The following is a 23,319-nucleotide window of genomic DNA, read 5'->3' as shown; positions in this document are numbered from 1 at the left end:
TTCTAATACTTTAAAGATAGGTTACCAGAACATTGAAATTATAAAGTGCCAAACTGAATAATACTTCAACTCAAAGCCTTTTTCAAAGGTTTTTGTATAATTTCCTACAATGACTTCAGATTTCATTCCTCTGTCAAAAATATATATTTTAGTCTGGCTTAGGGTTTGGTGCTTTAATTAAAAAAAAAAAAGTTTTAAAATATGAATGCTGAAACAAAATGGTACTTAATTTAAGCATCCAAATAAAAAATTTCAGCAGTAAATTAAACAAAACAAAAACAACAGCAGAACTTCAATATAGTTAAAGATACTTAACAATTTTGAAGACTAAACCAAAATGCAACATAGTTTTAAAACAAAATTAGCATTACAAAGTTAAAGCAGCTTACGATATAGATTGATCCCTCTATTTTGTAATTAGAAATGTTTAAATGTATCAGCTAAAGTTATTTCATTATAATTAATCCTAATGCCTATCTTCATTAAGCATAAATTGATTATTAATTATTCCATCTTATTGGATCTGCAAGTAAGAAATTAATAACTTTGCAATGGGTAAGTAAAAAGTAATGCAAAACTGAATTTTTAAGTTTAAAATTTAAAACTATAACTACAAAAATGTTAACTAGAGTGTATAGGACACAAAAACCATCATAGTTCAGAATTTTTTCTTTTAATGTGCATTTTAGGGTTAAATTTTGAGTCATCTTGGTATCTAAAATGATTTCAAAGGTTAATATTCAAATCTGCAAAGCTTTTGAGTTTATTTAACAGGTTTAACGTAACTCTGCTAGCATCAAGGATTTCAGGGTTAAACCTCACATCTGCTGGGCATGTGAAAATATCTGACAGGTTTAATTAAAGTCTGTTACAATTATAAGACGATCTCAGGGATTAACCTTCACTTATACTAGGCATCTGAGATTATCTCCGGGATTAACCTTCACTTATACTAGGCATCTGAGATGATCTCAGGGATTAACCTTCACGTCTGCTAAGCATCTGAGATTATCTCCGGGATTAACCTTCACGTCTGCTAAGCATCTGATATGATCTCTGTAGAAGGTGAGTCGTCAGCTGGCAAGAAAACCAGCTCCGACTGGGCTTGTGAATTTGGGCGCCGACGGCTACGCATCTGATCCATAGCTTGGATGGCTTCCTTGCGGTTGGACATGAACTGGTTTGACCAGAGCTGTTGTGTAAAGAAAAATATTACATGAACTGGTTTGACCAGAGCTGTTGTGTGAAGAGAAATATTACGTGAACTGGTTTGACCAGAGCTGTTGTGTGAAGAGAAATATTACATGAACTGGTTTGACCAGAGCTGTTGCGTGAAGAGAAATATTACATGAACTGGTTTGACCAGAGCTGTTGTGTGAAAAGAAATATTACATGAACTGGTTTGACCAGAGCTGTTGCGTGAAGAGAAATATTACATGAACTGGTTTGACCAGAGCTGTTGTGTGAAGAGAAATATTACATGAACTGGTTTGACCAGAGCTGTTGTGTAGAGAAAAATATTAAAGTAAAAACCATTGAATTTAATTGAACCTTTAATTTTCCAATGAGCTTTGGTTAAACCATTTTGTATGTGGAAGTATGGCTACACATTCAAGTTTCTGGGATGAGCCTATAATCCCACCCTCTGATTCTCACAGACTAGCTCAATCCCACCTTCTGTTTCACAAAGACATATAATCCCACCCTTCAACTCTACAGACAAATAATCCCACCCTCATTTCTACCCACAAATAATCCCACCTTCTGTTCCACAAGGACAAATAATCCCATCCTCTGTTTCACAAAGACAAATAATCCCATCCTCTGTTTCACAAAGACAAATAATCCCACCCACATCTCTACAAACTAATTATCCCACCCACTGTTTCACAAAGACAAATAATCCCACCCTGTTTCACAAAGACAAATAATCCCACCCACATCTCTACAAACTAATTATCCCACCCACTGTTTCACAAAGACAAATAATCCCACCCTGTTTCACAAAGACAAATAATCCCACCCACATCTCTACAAACTAATTATCCCACCCACTGTTTCACAAAGACAAATAATCCCACCCACATCTCTACAAACTAATTATCCCACCCACTGTTTCACAAAGACAAATAATCCCACCTTCTGATCTACAAAACCTAACTGTAAACAACTGACAAAAAAGCATGCTCAAAACATAAGTACCTTCACTTCATCGCTGTACATGCGCAGACTGAAATCCTCCCTGTTGCGATGTCTCTCACCAGTGAAAACATAATGTCCCTGAAAATATAACGGTGCATTGTTCATACCATACACAAATCTAAACATACTGTCCCGCCACGTATTACAGTTGGTGCATTGTTAATACTATAAACAAATCTAAATCTAGGTGATAGAGCTAGACAATAAACCTTGATACAACACTGTATTGTTGATCTGAGTGACTGAGAAAAACCCAACTCTTATCATACTCTTATCAAGCAATAAACAATATAAGAATTTGTATAACATTAGAATAAATTAATTTAAAAAAATCAAAACTTAAACTTTTAAATAACCGTAACACAAATTAAACAAATAAAACTTATAACAGTGTAAACTAGCCTGTCATAAATGAAAAAAAAAATGAATGTTAAAACTAAAACTACAAAGTTTTCCAAAAAAACTGCAACTCACCCGATCCCTCTGAGAACCTATGTACTGGCCAGTTAGTGGGGCGCTGTTCACACTGACCATATGCATCTCTGATTCGGACAGGGATATCTCTTCCTTGTACAGTCCATGATCTGATTCAGGAATTAATTAGTGAGCATCCCTACCTTTAATTAGTGCTCATTATTACATCTAATTAGTAAAAGCTCCCCTCTCAGACATAACGATCCATAGTTCAGATAAAGTAGAGTTCAAATATTTCTCGACCTCAACATATGAAGGGATGTCTAGGCAGCTCTATGCCCAGCAGCCTTTACTTTCCCCAATGTGAATCAGGGACCCATAAGAGATGGGTGGACTCAGGGGTGTTTTGCAGTGCTGATCGAGATACAAACTCGAGAAAATAGGGTTTGCAGCTAAAATTTCTACCATTCAAACAAGCCGTCCCATACATCTAATTAGTAATCAGGACCATTTTTAACTGGCACTTATCACTATTTTTAATTAGTGCTTTCAGATTTTAACAATGATTACTATACCTAATTAGTTCTCATTAACAACCCTAAAAAGTGGCCACCACCAAAACTAATTTGCAGTCATATTTTTTATTAGAACTAATCAACATACCTAATTAAGACTCAGAGCCGAACACTGCAAGTGTAAAAATATACTATCATTTTGTTTACATAAGGCTCCCCACCTGTAATTTTGCATTCGTTTTATTAACAGGCCCATCTCAATAGGTTTACCTTCAATGTCATCCAGGTGCATCTGCCTGCGATAATTAATCCTAAATATGAAAGACTCTAATACAAAGGCAACCACAATATTCATCACCACCTGTCAGAATAGAAAAGATAGTTACTCACTAGTCAATGATTTTTTTTTAAAAAGGAAAAATCTAATTAATACTAATGCACACACATAAAAAAACCCAAAAACAACCCTACAAACTTAAATGGTTATGTATATAAGGTTTCAGGTTCCCCTGGCTTCAGTACTTACCATCATGACAATGTAAAAGCTCATGAAATAAACCCTGGTCCATTGACTGACAGAACTAGCGTAACCTTCCTAGAGGTCAAGGAAAAACAGAGAAACAACATCAATCTACAATATAGCTGTTAGATGCAGGGGAAAAAAATGCTGATTATTAAAAAACAAACACTATAATAATTTTTTAACTGAGAGGTTAAAGAATTATGTCCCTGTTATAAAGTGGTTGTTATTTTACTTGTTTAAAGTACCTGAAGATTGTTTCAGTGTTATAAAGTTATTTTATTACAAATTATTATTTTTGTATTTTATTATCAGAGGTTAAATTAACTGGATTATTAACAATTATGCATACATTTTAACACTGTAAATTGACGTCAGTGATGTAGATTAATTTGAGTTTATACTGTAGCCATAGAAAGATTTAATTTTACTTTTCCAAGTCAGGTAAGGATCAGGAGTGGGTCAATATTTTAGGTCAGTAGTTCCATCAGTTTTACCCTGAAGTGGGTTTAATTCTGAAAGGTGGGTAGCCATCAGAGGTGGGTAGCAATTAGAGGTGGGTAGCCATTGAGGTGGGTAGCCATTGAGGTGGGTAGCCATTGAGGTGGGTAGCCATCAGTTGATTATTTGAGGTGGGTAGCCATTGAGGTGGGTAGCCATTGAGGTGGGTAACCATTGAGGTGGGTAGCCATTGAGGTGGGTAGCCATTGAGGTGGGTAGCCATTGAGGTGGGTAGCCATTGAGGTGGGTAGCCATTGAGGTGGGTAGCCATTGAGGTGGGTAGCCATTGAGGTGGGTAGCCATTGAGGTGGGTAGCCATTGAGGTGGGTAGCCATTGAGGTGGGTAGCCATTGAGGTGGGTAGCCATCAGTTGACTATTAGAGGTGGGTGTACCAACTGACAACTTACAGAAAGGGGCGTGTGTTCAGAAACTCCCCGGACAAAGTTAACTTACCATAATTATAAACCAATTATTTACAACTGTCAGTTCAAACAAGGTAACTAAGGAAAAAAAAAAGAAAATAAAAATTAACAAAATTCTCATAGTCAATTTACCTTTTCATATAGCAACTAAAGGCTTAAAATAAGTAAATGCAAATGTACAGCTTTTTCATTTAAAAAGGAAATAACTTTGTTGTGAAGTAATGACAGAACAAGAAAAACTAAATTATGGCTAAAATATAAAAATAAATATGCGTAAACAGAGGCGTAGCGAGGGGGGTGCGGGGGTGCGGATCCCACCGGGTGACACCATTTAGGGGGGTGACACCAAGGCAAAAAATAGCAAAATATATAGAGAAAAATGATAATTCCATTTAATTAAGAGATTAATTCGAGTGTTAAATAGTCTTTTAAGAGGTGCAAATCGAAAGTTTGAGGGGCGGGGGTGCAAATCGAAAATGGATCCCCAGGAAGGGTCGCTACGCCTCTGGGGGTGACACCATTAAGTGCCGCACCGGGTGACACCCGACCTCGCAATGCCACTGTGTGTAAATTAGTGAGAGTATTATATTTGTATTCAGAAAAATAAATATAAACTGTAGCATTCAAAAGGTTTGAGACATATTAGTGAAAGATTTTTTTACTGTGAAATATACTTTGACTTACCACCAGACAGGAAAATGTTGTCAAAATTATTGAGGTAATAGTAGCCTGTACTGACTGTGCCATTTTTGTAGGCATAGAATGATTCAACACTCGTGTTCCTGAAATGGAAGTGTGAAAGTGTTCACAAACAATGTAGCTGACAAATATGTTCATGCAACAAATGTGCACATGTAGCAATGGTGGTCATGGAACAAATGCTAGCAACAAATGTGTTTGTGCAACAAATCTTGGTGACAAATGTGCCTGTGGAACAAGTACTAGTACCAAAGAAGATATTGGAACAATTATAGGCAACAAATGTGTTTGTGCCACAAATGTTGGTAGCAAATGTCCTCTTGTAGCAATGATGGTTATGGAAAAAAACAGGCAACAAATGTTGGTGATAAATGGGTCTGTGAAACAAGTACTAGTACCCAAGATGATCATGGAACAAAAACAGGCAACGAATGTGTTCCAGAACCATGAGTGCTCATGGAACAATTCTGTCAGTGAAACAACTGTTGGCAACAAATGTTCCCAAAGAACAAATGTTGGCAACCAAATTTAACATTAATGAAATAAGTTATAAGTTGTCCCTGAAACTAATTTATTTAAAACAAAAAACATTAAAAAATGTAAACTTCTTAAAAACATGACTTACTGACAACAGTCCTTCAGATCAGTATCCAAGAATATCTCCATCCCAATTATGGCGTAAAAATAATATACAATTATGATACAGATTGCCAGGCTGTAGACAAAAAATAAATAAATCAGTAGCCACGCAGTAATTCATCATTAAAAAAAAAAAAAAAACTATAGTAGGAAAGATAATGTAATTTTTAAAAAATCAAACCTAAAAAGCTTTGAAAACAAAACAAAAAGCGTTCCCAAAACATCTCTGTATCTTTTCTTGATTTTGAACAATCTGGAAAAAATTATGTAAAATTTCATAAAGTAATGTTACTTTTTACTAGCCGGCAATTTACCGAGTGGAAAATTAAAAAATATATGCTAATCATTTCATAAAAAGCTAAAATATGGGTTAAAATCTACACACATGAAAACTAATATTGCTCATCATTACACAGAAAAAATACTTAAAAATTCGAACATTTATGGAAAAGGGGTAAATACCTGAGCAATCGAAATGGTCGAAGCACCATCACGTAATAAAAAGAGTTTTCAAATATTTCACCAAACACACCCACTACTGTAACAACAGTCACTAAAAAGTCAAACCTACAATAAAGGAACAATCAATCAATAGCTTTAAAATAAATCAAGATGAAAATACTAAAAATTTTTAAATATAACTCTGATGAAACAAATTAAACTAAATAACTGGAGAGGTAACAGATCAACAGTAAGTTAAAAAGTTGAACTTACACATCCCACCCTTTTGTAAAATAATCAAGAGGTCCTCTGCCAAGGATCTTTATCACGGCCTCAATGGAATATACTGGGAAGGAAAGCCACCATTGAATATTATTACTAGCAATTTACACTGGAAATTAGCATTTACTGTAATATAAACCAATTTTTAAAAAATGAATAATGATTAAAACTATTATCGTTAGCACCAATACATACCATATTAATTAAAAGTGAATACTAATAAAAATGAATCATAAGTCTATTGAAATATTTAATATTGATAATATTGTTATTCTTTTTTTTACTTAAAAGTTATCTTTCCTATTTAAAATAAGGGAAATAAAAGCAAATACCAAAGAATTTCTTTAAAATATTTTAATTATCATATACAAATGTGTAACAAATTGCTAAGCTAAAGTAGGAGAACTCTGCTTCATCTAGCCCTAGAGACTGTTTTCAAAAAGAGTATTCTCACAGATAAAAGAAAAAAAAACCCACACCAATACTTACTACAAACAAATAATATGGAGACCCAGTTTGCTGTGAAGTTGTACTTTTTCACATTAATATCTTGTGCTACAAATGATCAAGAGTTGACAATTAGCCACATCTGTTTTAATGCACATACATAGATATCTACATAGATAGATATAAAATTAATGTTTAAGATTAGGGTTATTAAAAAATCTTACAGGAAATCTGAACAGTCTCAACTAGAATCCCAATAAAGTTGCAGGCAATGATCATATCTGTAAATATAAAAATTCTGGATCAAGTTTAAAAGGAAGAAAATACAAAACTACCAATAATATAAAACACATCATAATATATTGACATAAATTTATGTATAAATAAAAAAGGAGTAAAAAACCTACATATAAAATAGTCAAAATATTTCCACTTAGCAAACCAGTGCAAGCCTGGAGAAAAAAAAAGATAAAAACTGTTAATTTTCTCATTAAACAGTTGAAGGAAATAAAAGCTAGCTTATGAAACAGATAGCAATGTCTAGTTAATCAAAACTATAGAAAATTATAAGTTTTTTCTATTTTTTTTTAAATTTATTAAAAGAAAATACACAAGATATAAAATTTCCCTCTTAATACCATCATGTGAAAAATAAACTAATTTTTAGCGCAATTTCCATTCTGGAGAATTGCGTTTATTAACTCGTCATTTCTGGGAATGGATGGATGGATGAATGTATGGATGAATGTGTGTCCGGGCTTTAAGTCGTATCTCCTCCTCAACGAAGCAATATCGATGACTAGTTCCAAAAGCAATTATGTTAAGCAAGTTACGAGAATGAGCATAGGCCATAAAAATTCCGGGTTTCTTTCATGTATTTCCCGGAAAAGCCAAAAAACCTCGAAAAAATGCAGTTTTTGGCCCATATCTCGGCAACCAGACCACTTAGCGACTTGAAACATGTACCAATCGATTCCTGCCATAATTTAGAACAATATTGCCGAAGAAAGTTTTCAAAAATATCCTCTCGTTCGGTCACAAATTTAAAATTACATAAACACCTACAAACCGATCGTTCTTCTAGCTTGAACGCACCCCAGCAATATACGTCAGAGCTATTTTTAGATAACATAAGGAAATTGCGCATAAATGTCACTAGACTTTTTTATTAACTTGTTTTTAAATTATGCTATTTGAAATATTTGTAAAGTAATGTAATCAGATTAAAGACTTGCCTCTAAATATGATGTAATTTGAAATATTGGTAAAGAAAGTAGTGTATTCAGATTAAAGACTTGCCTCTAAATATGATGTTGCAAGGATGCTTGAAGTTGGATGACCACAGGCTGAAATCACTCTTTAGCTGAAATTTTTTTTTATGTTTAACTATCTTAAAGCTGCTATTCATCAATCAGACAAAGCAAACACAATTTTCCCTCCAGTTTGAACCATTTAACAACAGATTAGTTAAAACTTTCTGATTAGTTTTAAATACAGTGAGAATTACAAAATAGAAAAAAAAATTATATTACAAAAACAACATACTTTCCATTTGAGCCTCGTCACTTCATAAATTTTGAAGAATTCTTCCAGAGTTACCATTCCTGTTCTGCTAGTGTTGAGGGCTTTAAACATCAGATAGTAGTCTTTTCTAGCTGGAAGATGAAAATAATAGCAGAAAAGTTACAACCAAGTCAAAGTATAATTCAAAAACAACACAATTTGATCACATTTAGAAATACTGTAACTTTATAGTTTTAACATCTTTATACTGACAAAAAAAATTAAATTAAAAATAAAAACTACAACACAAAAAAAAAAAACAAGAACAAAAAACAACTAATTAATATAGTTGAGTCTTTATAAAGGCTGTAACTGTGAATATTTAACATATATAGGCATATCTATAGATAGACAGTTATTTTATTGTTCAGTGACTGTTACTTTCCCTAGACAAGTCATAACCATCATGGTTGAATGGACACATGAATGTCATCAAGACTCTTTAGTATGGGACACTGACCACCAACAATCAACTCTACAACCACTGATCATCAGAAAGAACTTTAACTTTTACTTACATTTGTTTGGCATGTAGAATTCCATCATACCAATAAAATGTTTCACAGAGAGTAGGGAATGATTCTGGAAAAAAAAACAGATGAATTTTTGAATGGATTAATTTATAAAAGTATAATATATGAATGAATCCAGATGATATCACAGGAAGGGTGCTAAACTTGATGCCTCAAGGAAAAAGAAAGCAGGGAAGGCCAAGGGATACGTGGAGGCTCATGGAGGGGACACAGCTGGTAGAATTAGGACTGTTATAGGGGACTGCCAGGAAAATTGACGGAGACCAACAAAAGTAGATGGGGCTTTCAGTGGCAGCCTCATGCGTCTTAGGCACAAAAAGGAAGAAATGATTTTAAAAAATAAATAAACAATAAGTATATGTATTAAACACAGCAAGTTCAGAGCAAAGTACATTTAAAAAACATTATAAGTACTCACAGATTGTGTAACCAGCAGTCTAAAAGCATGCATGCAACCCTCACGTTTGTGGAAGAAGAGTGATCTAACTTTAATCTTCTCTAGGTTGGAAAAGGTGTCATACACCACAGCAAGGAGCTAGTAAATGTAAAACACAAACTGATAAGTAAATGGACTAATATACTTTATACTGGTTTTAAGTCAAATAATTAAAGAAAACAGGAGAATAAAATAATAAAAAAAATAATTATAAATTAACTACTTTAGATGTTAATATTTTTTTAATGAAAATTTTATTAAATTAAAAATTTGATATTAACTTAAATTATTTTTTTTTTTAGATCCCTGTGCCCCTTCTGCACTAATAATCTTTCCTAAAGATTAAACATAACAAAAAAAACAAAAACCCAGTAATTTTTAAGATCTCAAGGATAAGACAATCTTAACTCAATTACTTCCCTTTTACTTACTAGATTCATAAGGAAGTACAACTCAAGGGACAAGTAAATGATGAAAAATACACAGTAATATCGAGACTCATTGTAAGCAGGCATCATCACATCAGGGTAACTGTTGACAGAGACAAACAGTTAGAAACAGTTGAAATTTTGGTTTAAGCATACAGTACAGAGTTCTCTTTGAGATTCTGTGGTTAGGTGGTAAAACGCACAACTGATAACCCAAAGGTCTTGAGTTCGGTACTCAGACTGGAGTCGTAGGACAACCCTGAAAATATCCCAGTTAGTGTCAACAGGCCATTTGGTGCATAACATGTTGACATGCAATACTTTAGTGTGTTGGAGTGAATTCCCCTTCAATAGTACAAGTAATAACAAAGAAGAAGATAGGCACTGTGGCGATGCAAATTATAGGTTACGAGCCGACCCATGGCGTAGCATATGCCATAATTTAGTTGTTTTATTTTCTACTTTTCAGTAATTCATAATTTGTGAATTCGACACTACCCTACCCCCCCCCCCCTCCACACGTGAAAGTAGCTGTTCGTGACGACAGTTTACAGACAACAATGAAAAGAACAAGTTTCAAATAGTTTAAATACTAAATTATCTGCCCCTAACTAATAGCCGTCACATTGTTAACATTAGTCGTAAACCACAGCTCACCAGACTGGTGGGGGTGAGGGTGGTAGCGATATGCCTAGAGAGTGTGGGAGGGGGAGGCTAGGAGTGCGCTCGTGTCCAGCATGTTCCCCACGTAGAGAATAATATATACAGCTAAATAGTTTAGAGGTCAAGCAGAAGAAAGGAGAAACAGAGCATATTGTAGTCAGGTTGACCAACAGAGACAATGAGATGACCACTGAAGCGTGTGTTAGCAGTCAGATGTGTTAGGTTGGTCGCAGTTGACCAGTAGAGCATGAAGGCCAGTTAAAATGTAGACAGCGTTCGAGTTGATCATTGGGAGCGTGTAGGGAGAAGTGAAGTGTTAGTTGCAGTTTGTTAGAATTAGGACTTGTTGGATTGTGTATTTGTAAATAAACACTGAAATTTGAAATGTGGTCAGCTATCTCTATAAATACACATCTTCCAATGGAGATCACTGTGCCAGGCTACATAAGATTAAGATAAGGCAATTCCTGGACGAGAGACAATATGTCATATGTTCGTGGCAGAACATTACAGATATACATATACAACCAAACCTATTCTCTAAACCTCTCCTCACAGGGACCTATCTCATGTTAGGGTAAGTAAATGTGGATGGGTAAATGTACAGAACTGGCTACATTTTCCCTTCATTTTCACAAAAAAAACAGGTGAAAACAACTTCATTGCCATACTGGCCAGCTGGTCAATGAGAGTAACCTTGCCTTTTTTGAACAGTTCTCTAGTGAAACTGTATGGCTGAGCAGTTGACCAATGACAAGATGGCTCAAAAGCAAGACCTGATCAACAGATTAACTCTACTTCTTCCTTAAAGACCCTAACATCTGTGAATGCCGAATTAATCTTAATCTGTCAATTCAAGATGCTTAACTCTTGAGATATTCTCCGTTACCTACAGATTGCTATAGTCTTCAACCTTTACAGTGATTTATAGCACACCATCAAACCATATATATGCTTTTATATGATGATGTGCATAGAATTTAAAAAATTAATATATTGTAAATACGTTTTTTGCTTACTTTGCTGTTGTGAGAAGAACAAAAAGACTAACAAAACTTGACTGCATTGTCTTGAAGTTCTGGTGGAGAAAAAAAAAGAAATAATCAATGAGGTCATTAGACTACTTTGTACTTTGACTTAAAGCTTGTCACTAACAATATCAATCTATTTTAACAATATCATAAAAAATACTAAATAATATTTGAATTTATTTTAGAAGTATTAAAAAAAAAAATTAAATATTGTTTTATATATATTTTTAAACTTTATTTTTAAAATTTATTAATAATTAAACAAAATTATCTTCTCTTGTAAAAAAAAATGACAGTTTAGTCAAATAATAATTGAACTCACAGTGTCAGTCTTAATTCCAGAAAACAAATAAAAACCTGAAATTATGTAAATGTATTGTTTCAATAATTAAAGTTAATAAATTGGAAAACATAAAAAAGAGAGTAAACATAAAAAACAGCATTACGCCCAATGTTTAATAACTTTTTTGGTTAAAATATGTATCATTTTTCAACATAAAAAAAACAAAAAGTTTACATTCTTTTAAGTGATTTAATTTGTTATAATTAAAAGAAGTAAAGGGAGATATATTTATTGGATTCATTAATTTAATTAAGTAGCTCTAACTTAAAGAGCAGGTCAAACATGGCCAGACAGTAAAACAAAACATACCTAAAATAGAAAATATCAGCATGAAGAAAAGAAGAAGAAGAATCATATCCAGGATGGGAGGCATGGACTGCATGATTTGACGTGTGATCCTGAATTGAGAGTTAGAAATTTTTTTTTTTTATAGAGAAAGTACTAGAATATATATAATACTTATACATGAAATTTCATCAACATAGCTGTGAAGATACTCAGGTTAGTACTCATGTTATCATGATTACAGACACACACACACATACAGACAAGATTTTAAACTATGTTTCTGAGTCTGGAGAAAGTAAAAAAGGACATTCCTATCTAACGACTTTCATCGGATAGCAAAAATTGATCAAATGCTTCTCTTCAAACATATTTTAAATGATACACTATAAAAATATAGTCCTACAGAGTTGTACACTTGCTGAAATTTTAACATGAAATTAAAATGGCTTAAAAGCTTCATTAAGTATTTGATTATTTTAATTTATGAAACATTCTTAATTATGTCTGAAAAAATATAATTTGTATCTTTTTTTCCTTTTTTAGTAATAAGGTTTAGTAATGCTTTAGCATTAGGTTATTGCCCTTATATAAAAATCAAGAGGTGGGTTATTCCCCTTAACAACAAACTCATGACATGAAGGGAGACAATTACCTGCGCACACCCTGACAGTAATGAGTGTGTATTAGAAAGAGTGGCCTGAGAGCTCTTGTCACCCTGAAGTGATTTGTCTGTCTGACCAGGACGACAATAGCCTCTGTCAACATGAGCAGTGTCAAGACGGCCTGTCACACAAAAACAAAACAACATGATTTAACACATGCTATTTATTTCCACAATGCAGATACCCGCCCCTCCCTTTGCACATGTCACATTACCATCCGCCCCCACATCCCATTTAAAATAAAATAAAACAGATTGCACACTTCTAATGTTTGTTTTATTATGACGACCACATAGTGAAGCTTCAAATGTAATTTTCAATTAGATAAAATGTTTGCATTACAAATAATTTAGTTTTTTTTACATCTGAGTTATATAACTGATACTAATAGAGGAAAAAGAACTATTTTTAAAAATTAAAATACTCTGCTTCTTTAGAAAAGCATTACAGCGTTGCTGCTAAACTAGGATGGCTTTTGAATAGGGAAAAGATGGGAATCATAATGTTGACTAAAAGATGGGAATTATAATGTTCAATAAAAGATGGGAATTATATTGTTCATTAAAAGATGGGAATAATAATGTTCACTAAAAAAATAGGAAACACCATCTCATTTAAATTGTGAGAATCGGCATATTAACTTAAAAAGTCGGAATCACCATGTTTTATTTAAAATGTGGGAATCATCATGATCCATAATAGGTGGAATCAAAATATCCACTTAAAAGGTGGGAATCTCCATGTTTCATTTAAAAAGAAGAAATCATCATATTCAACATAAAAGGTAAAAATAATATCATCGATCTTCAAAGGTGTGAATATTCATCTCTACAGGTGCAAATTCTTACCTTAAAAAGGGTTCTCTTGTGCTTGAGAAATCCCAGCCATCCCAGCCACTTGACACGAATACCCAGATCTAAACTTAGAATCAGTAGACAAAGCAGCTCTATAGATCCATGGACCTGGAAACAGAGAGGTTTGCAAGTCAAAAAAGAATTTGGTTATGTAGAGATGGCCCATCTATTACTTTGATTGGGCTCCCAGGGTTACTCAGTTTATCATGTGCTTTTATATATATTTATATGTTTATCTGTATATACATCTGTATATATATATATACATACATATAGATATATGTTACGACTGCTATGTGAGAGGTTCTAGTACTACTATTATACTCTGCCTAGCCAATTACTAGTTCATTCTAAAGTACGACGACATCAAACCATACAAATGATTTGATAGAAGGCGCTAGTCAACTCTCTTATTTATTTCACAATACTAATACATGCAACGACTTGTACAAATGATATTAATACTAGATTAAATATAGATTACGACATCACCCCAAGACTACAAGAACAAGACTCCATTCTAACTTCTTCCCCGGCAACAACGAACTCACACTAAAACGTCACTTTCTTGCGTACCGCGTCACACTTTCACTCGTTCAATATACGGCCGCATAAAATCAAGAGCAAGTGAAGCAAAAGTTGATCTAGGAAGAGAGGGCAATGTAGGGTGCTGAAGGAGACAGAATGGATAGGAAAAAGATGGGAAGAGCTGACAGAGTGGAAAGGGACCGTGGAGAGTCAAGAGCTTTGACAGAGGCCCTATGCTCCGCAACGAATGAAGAAAAAGAAAATTGAAACCCTAGGAAAACATCAGAGCCAAACATAAGGAGCAATCCACCATCAGTGCATAGAATCAATAAAGTAGTTGAGTGAAAATAAGCTGCAGCTTACCCCAACTGGCATCTCAAGCCCTAGAACAGCTGGCCTTTCACAAGCGGCCAGTAGCATGACGGCCACAGCCGCAAACAGGTCCAGACAGTAGAACCAGTGGTTGTGGGCCACCTGGTACGCAGGCAGAGCCTCGTGGCTGTGGGGGTGGGTGTAGAACTTATCATTGTTGTGGCCCTCCTGGGTGAGGAAATGAAACAAAACATTAGCTAACTCTTGTGTAATTAATGAAAAGTAATGGTCTATTGACATATTAATTAAATTAGACTACTCGAGTAATGAATGAAAAGTAATGGTCTATTGACATATTAATTAAATTAGACTACTCGAGTAATGAATGAAAAGTAATGGTCTATTGACATATTAATTAAATTAGACTACTCGAGTAATGAATGAAAAGTAATGGTCTATTGACATATTAATTAAATTAGACTACTTGTGTAATGAATGAAAAGTAATGGTCTATTGACATATTAAGGGAATATTAATTAAATTAGACTACTCGAGTAATGAATGAAAAGTATTGGTCTACTGACATATTAATTAAATTAGACTACTCGAGTAATGAATGAAAAGTAATGGTCTATTGACATATTAATTAAATTAGACTACTCGAGTAATGAATGAAAAGTAATGGTCTATTGACATATTAATTAAATTAGACTACTTGTGTAATGAATGAAAAGTAATGGTCTATTGACATATTAAGGGAATATTAATTAAATTAGACTACTCGAGTAATGAATGAAAAGTATTGGTCTACTGACATATTAATTAAATTAGACTACTCGAGTAATGAATGAAAAGTAATGGTCTATTGACATATTAATTAAATTAGACTACTTGTGTAATGAATGAAAAGTAATGGTCTATTGACATATTAAGGGAATATTAATTAAATTAGACTACTCGAGTAATGAATGAAAAGTAATGGTCTATTGACATATTAATTAAATTAGACTACTCGAGTAATGAATGAAAAGTAATGGTCTATTGACATATTAATTAAATTAGACTACTTGTGTAATTAATGAAAAGCATTGGTCTATTGACATGTTGTCTAATTAAATTAGCTAACTCTTGTGTAATTAATGAAAAGTATTGGTCTATTGACATGTTGTCTAATTAAATTAGACTAGAGTAATTAATGAAAAGTATTGGTCTAATAGGTTTCTACAGTTATTGAACTAAAAATATTTATTAGTAGTGATATCAGATTAGGATTTCATTCGCTTGCTAAAAAAACATCACAAGAAATAATTTTTAGTGTTTTTAAATGAATGCTCAACTGCGGTGTGACTGCCCCTTGTATTTAGTGGGATCTATAATGTAAATAATGATGTTTCTTTTTAAATGTCTGAGGTGCACATGATATGAGAATTTGCAAAGACAGATAATAAGTTGAGCATATGCTATGCTCTGTGTATGAAATGGTGAGAACCAGTACCAAGCTTGAGTATAAAAGAGGTCCCTGAGGTCTAAAAATAGCAAAGGCTGACTACCCAATCCCAACATTTACTGGTAAAAGTCTATCTTATTTCAGTTCTCTTTGGTAAAAGTCTATCTAATTTCAGTTCTCTTTGGTAAAAGTATCTTATTTCATTTCTCTTTGGTAAGTCTAACTCCAGTACAGTGTATCAAAGGCCTGTAATGAGTGGCTTTACCTGTAAAAAGATGGCAGCCTCCTGGTAGTTGAGCCTCCACTGTTTTCTTCTGTGGTGTTCCCTGAGTTGCTGGCTAAAGCAGTCCTGGGGGTCAGGGATGTCCTGACCCATGTTCCCCACTTCATTTGCAATGTCAAGCTCAGGGTCATCTGATGAAGATAGTTCAACATCTAACTTAATTTGGTATGACAAGTAGAAATAATTACGCATCTAACTTAATTTGGTCTGACAAGAAAAATTAATTCAGCATTCAACTTTTAATTTGGTCTGACAAGAAAAAATAATTCAGCATTCAACTTTTAATTGGGTCTGACAAGAAAAAATAATTCAGCATTCAACTTAATACAATATCAGACCTAATTTGGTCTAACAAACAAAAATAATTCAACTTCTAACTTAATTTTATCAGGACAAAGACAAAAAGTTCAGCATCTAACCTAGAAAGCATTGCATTGAGAACATAATTTTTATAAAAAAAAAATCTCATTAAACATATATTTAAAATGTGCATAATGACATCACCATGTTGGCTCAAGGTTATAACTAGCCATAACTATCAACATATCTAATATTTCTATCTTCCAAACTTTCAAACTGAATTGCCTCAAATGGTAATACAAATACTCATTTGTTATATTTTCTGTACAACAATAAACTTTGTGTTGAAAAGGGCAGAGGTCATTAATATACAATATAAGGGAAGTATTAATCAGCTTGGAGAACCGCAAGGCTGCATGCTTGCGCCAAAGACCTTTTTTATAGTCATTGACTGGATTATGAAAATAAACTGGATCAGATGACAAGAACACCGTCTATGGTTTTCAGAGTATGACAGCAAAGTAAAATCTGTTCTCTATGGTTCTGGGACGTGGAGAGTAACTACACAAACTAATGACAACCAACTTCAGACTTTCAGTAACGGATGCCTGTATTGCATATTTAACTTCAGATGTCCTGAAAAATTACTAATGCCAAACTAGAGAAAAACCAGGCAAGACCCTGGTGGCAAAGAAAGAGCAAACGGGAATGGATTGTACACACCATGCGGAAACCAACTAGCAACATCACCAGATGGGCATTAGATTGGATTCCCCAAAGGATTTTTAGATGAACAAACTTGGAAAAGGTCAGCTGTTAGTGAAGCAGAAGCAGCCGGAATGTCATGGACCCAACTTGGAGGAATCGCACAGAACCCAGTAGGATGGAGAAGTGTGGTTGTGTCCCTATACACTACGAGGGGCATACAGAAATGATGATAATGCTTGGACAAAAATCTAAATCAAGATTTTTATTTAACCTCCCTGAGTGTATTTATAACTTATTTATAAGATAAATAAAAAGAACCAGTTCATGAGCTGCTAGCTGCAACACCATGTCTTAGCATTTGTTAAAAAAAAAAACATTCTGAAGTTATGTAATGTGAAGTTGATAAAGCAATGCAAAGCAAATTACATAAAAAATTTTAAAACCAAACTGACAAAATGATTTCAAAACCACAAGAAGATACAACTTATATACCTTACAGCAAACTCTTTTGCAAATAAAACATGTTAAAAACAAACAGACTAGCCGTCTAAGACTTACCTTCTAAGAATGAATTAGGTAAATCATTAAGCATAAAAAAAGTACCATACTTATTGCCAGCCATACTAACACATCAAACTACACACCAACTGTTGCACTTGTTCATTCAAGCAAATAAATTATGCGTCATTAAATTCAGCTTTTTTTTAGCCATTTTGAATATCATTAGCTGTACTTTTACCTATTTTATGAACATAATGTGAAACTATACACTATATACAGGATTAAAATTGGCATGATAGTTGTATCATGAAATTAAATACTTGTTTTCATTAGTAAAATAACCAAAATCCCCTAACCCCATATATTTACAGTATTTAATATACAGGGATAGAGGCATGTGAAGCACTCAATGATCTCACAATATCATCATCACAATTTGTTAATATTTTGTAATCTCTATCACATTATATTTTCATGAACTTTTTTTTTTAATCCTGACGTAATTTTGATTTATCAGTAAAAAATTTTTTTATTCCAACTCATTTTCAAATTCATTTATTCTATAGGCTTTTTGTTCTTATATTAATATTAAGTTAATTAAAGGTAAATTAAAAAAAAAAAATTATGTGATTTTTTTACTTCATCCAGTACCCACTTAGGTATAACAAATATTAACTATACTTAAATTGTGGCATTAGAGGAACATTTACAGTAATAAAATAACAAAGATTATGTGAATAGATATGTGGTTTTTTGAACTAATATTTGAGTTAGCCTATAGACCAATAGCGTAGGTCACCGTAAGTGAGACTACTACATATATGGAGAACTAAAAATACTACATTTTCAAAATATGGAGGTACTGGTGACGGGGGGTGGGGGTGTAGCCTACTTTAATAGATGAATTGGGGTTGTAAGCCCACTTATAAATTGCTCCAACAACTGTCAGGTACCAACTGAAGCTGAGTTGACTCATGGGATTTAAGGGATTAAAACTGTAAATGTGATTGGCTCCTTGCTCCACTTAGTGACAAACATTTTAAACAATTTTCAAATCATTTGTGCAAGAGTAGCACAACCCAATTACTTCTTAAAATAAAGTCCATCACCAAGTTTTAATAATTACTGTGTTAATTACTTTACAATAAAAAAATTTGTGACAATTAACACAAACTGGATATAACACAATGACTCAAGCTATTTAATGAAATATATATATATATATAGCAGTGACGGAAATTTAAATATCAAGCGAGTGAAATGATTTAACAATGGCCAATTTATCAAACTGATAAGAATACTTTAGCCTAGTTCTTAACAAATAGTGACCTGAAAAAATATTTTTTGTAGCAAATAACTCATGAGCACATTGACTTTCACAGGAAGTAACTTTTAGAAGTGCACTTCATTCAAGTATTGTACAACAGTTATTAGAGTATTAGCTACAAACAGGTTACAATAGAAAGTCAATGGGTTTCATTCATTATATAAATAGAGAGAAGTTACGTATTCTTAAGCTGAATCACCTCCCCTCCAATATTAAACATCCCCACAAAAAGTAAAGAGCAAAAACAAAGTTCCAAAACTCTCCACACACTATTCTTCTAAAACTTCATGGTTTTCAAATTTCTAAGTTTTAGGAGACACAAAATGAATGTTATGCCACATTTCTCAGCTCTCCCCTGCATCATTATTTTTAAAGTCAAAAGTGTTGTGACTCTTGAAAGGTATACTGTTTTTACAGTTATCTCGATAGAAACACTTTCACTTGAAAAAGAAATCTAGAAAAATATTTGACAATTAATGAGAGCCAGATGCTAAATTGGAAAAAATTTACCACTATTCAACAGTCTTTCCAATAGTATTGGAAACACTAAAAAAAAGTTATTTATTTTATTTTTTGTTCGGTTTCAATTTTTAACTAAAACATTTAAAAAGCTGTTCCACTTCCAAAATTTCAAACAGGTCTGTCAACTTTAAAAACTACATCAGATCTAAGGACAACCATGTTCTATAATAAACCAGGTGAAATCACTCCACTTGCTAAAAGGGACCTTCAAAATTAACCATCATTTTAACTCAAAGTCTAGTACTGAAAAAATTTCATAAGACGTTTCTAGTATATTACTCTATTTTTTAATAAATGTATCTGTTTATCTCAACACAACAATCTCATAAACCACAGTAAAACATACTTTACAGCATTTTATCAAAATGAGTAAGGATTTTAAGCCCCATAAAATGTTTTAAGGGTTAGTGATAAGTGTGTAAATGAAAACAGGATCGTAAAACATGCTTTTAAAACAACGAACCAACCTATAATGACTTCAGCTAGTTCAATCCATTCATCACCAATTTTTGCCAACATTTTATCTATAACAGAAGGTTATACCCAAACTACACACAGCTGTAATTTGTATTCCAATACTGAAATTGTAGTTTCTTCACAAATTTGAGTTAAATATTGATTGTAATATTCCATTTTTTCTCCCATGATTTCTTGGTACATCCAAGAGAAATTTATTGAAACTATAGTTATTGAAACTATAGTGAACAGAACACAATAGATACAATTATTTTCTAGAACTGATGTAGAATGCACTATATAACAACTTTACTGACACAGTTTATTAGATAAACTTATTAAAAGCAATTAATTTTAATGTTACTATATTACTACAATTTTTTGTAAAGGATAAAAAAACAAGACCAATGCTCTAAAAATAACTTTAAAATATACATCACTAGCTTGAAAAGTTATCAGTATGGTGAAAAGTTTTATCACATGACTGATAATATCAATAAATAGGTCACAACCTTTAATTTACTACATAATGGACATTTTAATTTTTTTTATTAAAATTAAATCTAAAGTATTTAGTTAGAAATGCTTATTTAAATTATAAAACATGATTTTATTCATCTTGATAAGTATACATTAGGTTTGATTAGTGCAAAAGCATGGCTAGCTGGACAAAGGTTGAAATAGGTCTGCTTAAATGATGGAGCGAAACATCTGGAGCATTACTATGATCATTATAAAAAATAAAATGTTTCCATTGACACTGTCAATTGTATTTTTAACTGACAGAGTATAGATAACAATTTACTGATAAAACAATGACAAACGCATTAATTTTTGTATGGACTTTTTGTTATAGACCAAAGATGTAATCAGTCTCTTGAGCTGTCTTCTTAAGTTTGTAATTTGTAAAGAATTTTATAATTAGAAATTCAAACATATCAGTAGAAAACCATTGTGAAATTATTATGCATGTACAGTTTAATACAAAGGCGGCTGGGCATAGTGCTGACCACACTATCCCTTCATATGCCAAGGTCACAGAAACAAGTGAACTCTACTTCACTTTCCCCATAAACCATCTAGTTTGAAAGGGAACTTTACTTACAGTTTGTTTAATGCAGCTACACATCAGTTCAAACATAGTCTGTATCATATATCAAATAGAGAAATAGAAAAATAAATGAGGGTTTGTGTGGGTTTCAGTGGAAAAAGGGACCCACCTCTTAAGATAAAAATATTAAAATAGGATCAGTTTGCAGCAAAAAAAAAAAAACAGGTAGCATTAGTATCCTCATAAATTACAGACAATTACATGGACTACAGTCTTCATCAGCACACTACAGTGTGGTTAAAGCAAAAAGACAAGAACAATTCACAAGATGGCAGAAGAGGAAGGAAAAGATTTAATAATATTTTACAACTACCACACCACCATTAAATTCACCTCCCAAATTTTAAGCAGGTCTGTTAACTTTCGGCACACGACCATAAGATTAAAAACCACATGAGATCTAACGCCAACCATGTTCTAAATTAAATCAGGTGGAAGCACTCAAAATATACAATCAATTTGAGTCTCATAATGCGGTTTAAAAAGAACAAACACAATATTAAAACAGACTTTTATTTTAAAACAGACTGCCAAATGCAGCCATAATTAAAAAACCCAGCAAACTATGACAATTCAGTCAATACAGCTAATTGGTATTAGGGCACCAAAGTTTAAACAAACATGTTCTCTATCATCTTAACCCTACCAAACACCATGCCCAACTCTTCCAAACCCCTTTATATTGTTTGCATTCTCTAATAACATATGCTTCTTCTTCTGGATAACATGGTCTTTCAACTAGACATGTTTTTATCCTCAAGCCTGAAATTGAACCACTCTTTGTGGTGTTTTATCTGTAACTACAATGTTGATGTTGTGTGGTGATGAAGACCTTAGGTTGAAATGTCTACTATGTGGACACTATTGTAACTTGTCTAGTCACTTGTAGGCCGGCATGTTTCTTTTATCACTTAAGCCTATAATGTAAGTTATTAGTTTTTGCTTAAACTGTGCAGCTACACAGAGGTACATGGCAACAGTAGAGTGAGTGATTTATTCAGAATAAATTGAATAGTTGAAGACATGATATGAAGTCAAGCTGCAAAATAGGTCTACTCAATTTAGATTTTAGATACTTAAACTTAAGAGTTTAAAAATTTTGTGTTAAGACATTCTGCTGGGGAAACAACAATCAAAGGGTTGACTGGCAAAATATTCATTGTTTTGAGAATTAATTTAGAAAACAAAGTGGGGTTTTTAGAAGATCAATCACTGCAGATGGGAGAATGTTTATTTATACCAGTGTCCGATAATGGAATCTTCTTTAAAATAGGGGTTTAGTATGGCTGGCTAATGTCAATGCTAACCCTGTCCCCAACTCTGGCCTAACCCCAGTCCTGGTCCTACCATACGGCTACGCCTAACCCCAATTTCTAACCATAAAATAATAAATTAGTTTAAATTACAATACTTTAATAAAAGTCTTAACTACTAGATCTAGATCTAGATCTAACAACAAACCAACACCCCTTTTTAAAAGAAGATTCCATTATCTGACACTGGTATCTAAGTATCTATAATCATCCCCAAACGGACACTGAGTAAACTCCGTCACTCAAAACTTCCATCAGTAGTGACAGTGACAGTACACTACAGTCACTACAGTTAACAGTAGTTTGTTGAGTAGACTGAGGTGAGGTCTGACTGAGTGGAAGACGTTGACAACATCGTTGACGTCCGTTGTTTTACTTTTTGACTTTTATTTTAGTTTTAAGCCTTCACTGTAACTAAAGTAGGCTTATGTAAATAATAGATCTAATTATAATATAATAGGCCTACATTTTTTAAAATAAACAAATACGCTATTCCAATATTTAATTATTTATGCATACTTATGCTGGTGGCGCGGGATCTTGGAAGATGTGTACATTCAATAAACGGGCCATCTCCCATTCCCTCCATCTTGGATAAAATGAAAACAAACATTGACCTTGCTAAAG

At 33.1% G+C, this 23,319-nt stretch overlaps 1 protein-coding gene across 1 annotated transcript; it reads right to left on the bottom strand.

Annotated features, from left to right (window-relative positions):
• Positions 1 to 493: 493 nt before the first annotated feature.
• Positions 494 to 23,284, bottom strand: LOC131936669 (two pore channel protein 1). The gene is made up of 27 exons (XM_059293707.1): positions 23,212 to 23,284; positions 16,437 to 16,585; positions 14,776 to 14,952; positions 13,879 to 13,992; positions 13,021 to 13,151; positions 12,390 to 12,478; positions 12,060 to 12,094; positions 11,726 to 11,784; positions 10,047 to 10,146; positions 9,598 to 9,714; positions 9,165 to 9,228; positions 8,629 to 8,738; positions 8,383 to 8,446; positions 7,491 to 7,535; positions 7,308 to 7,364; positions 7,126 to 7,191; positions 6,628 to 6,700; positions 6,376 to 6,480; positions 6,095 to 6,166; positions 5,900 to 5,989; positions 5,260 to 5,357; positions 4,607 to 4,653; positions 3,658 to 3,726; positions 3,402 to 3,492; positions 2,677 to 2,786; positions 2,203 to 2,280; positions 494 to 1,192 (listed from the first exon to the last, which is right to left on the bottom strand). Exons 1-27 carry the CDS (start codon positions 23,279 to 23,281, stop codon positions 1,037 to 1,039), a joined length of 2,436 nt encoding a protein of 811 aa, XP_059149690.1. The 5' UTR covers positions 23,282 to 23,284; the 3' UTR covers positions 494 to 1,036.
• Between the last annotated feature and the right edge of the window lie 35 nt (positions 23,285 to 23,319).

The sequence above is a fragment of the Physella acuta genome, unplaced genomic scaffold (genome assembly GCF_028476545.2).
Source record: "Physella acuta isolate Inbredline_101_S28 unplaced genomic scaffold, ASM2847654v3 ptg000183l, whole genome shotgun sequence".
Classification (NCBI taxonomy): Eukaryota; Metazoa; Mollusca; class Gastropoda; family Physidae; genus Physella; species Physella acuta.
Note: the sequence above shows the minus strand (reverse complement) of the source record. Positions and strands in the feature narration are given on the sequence as shown.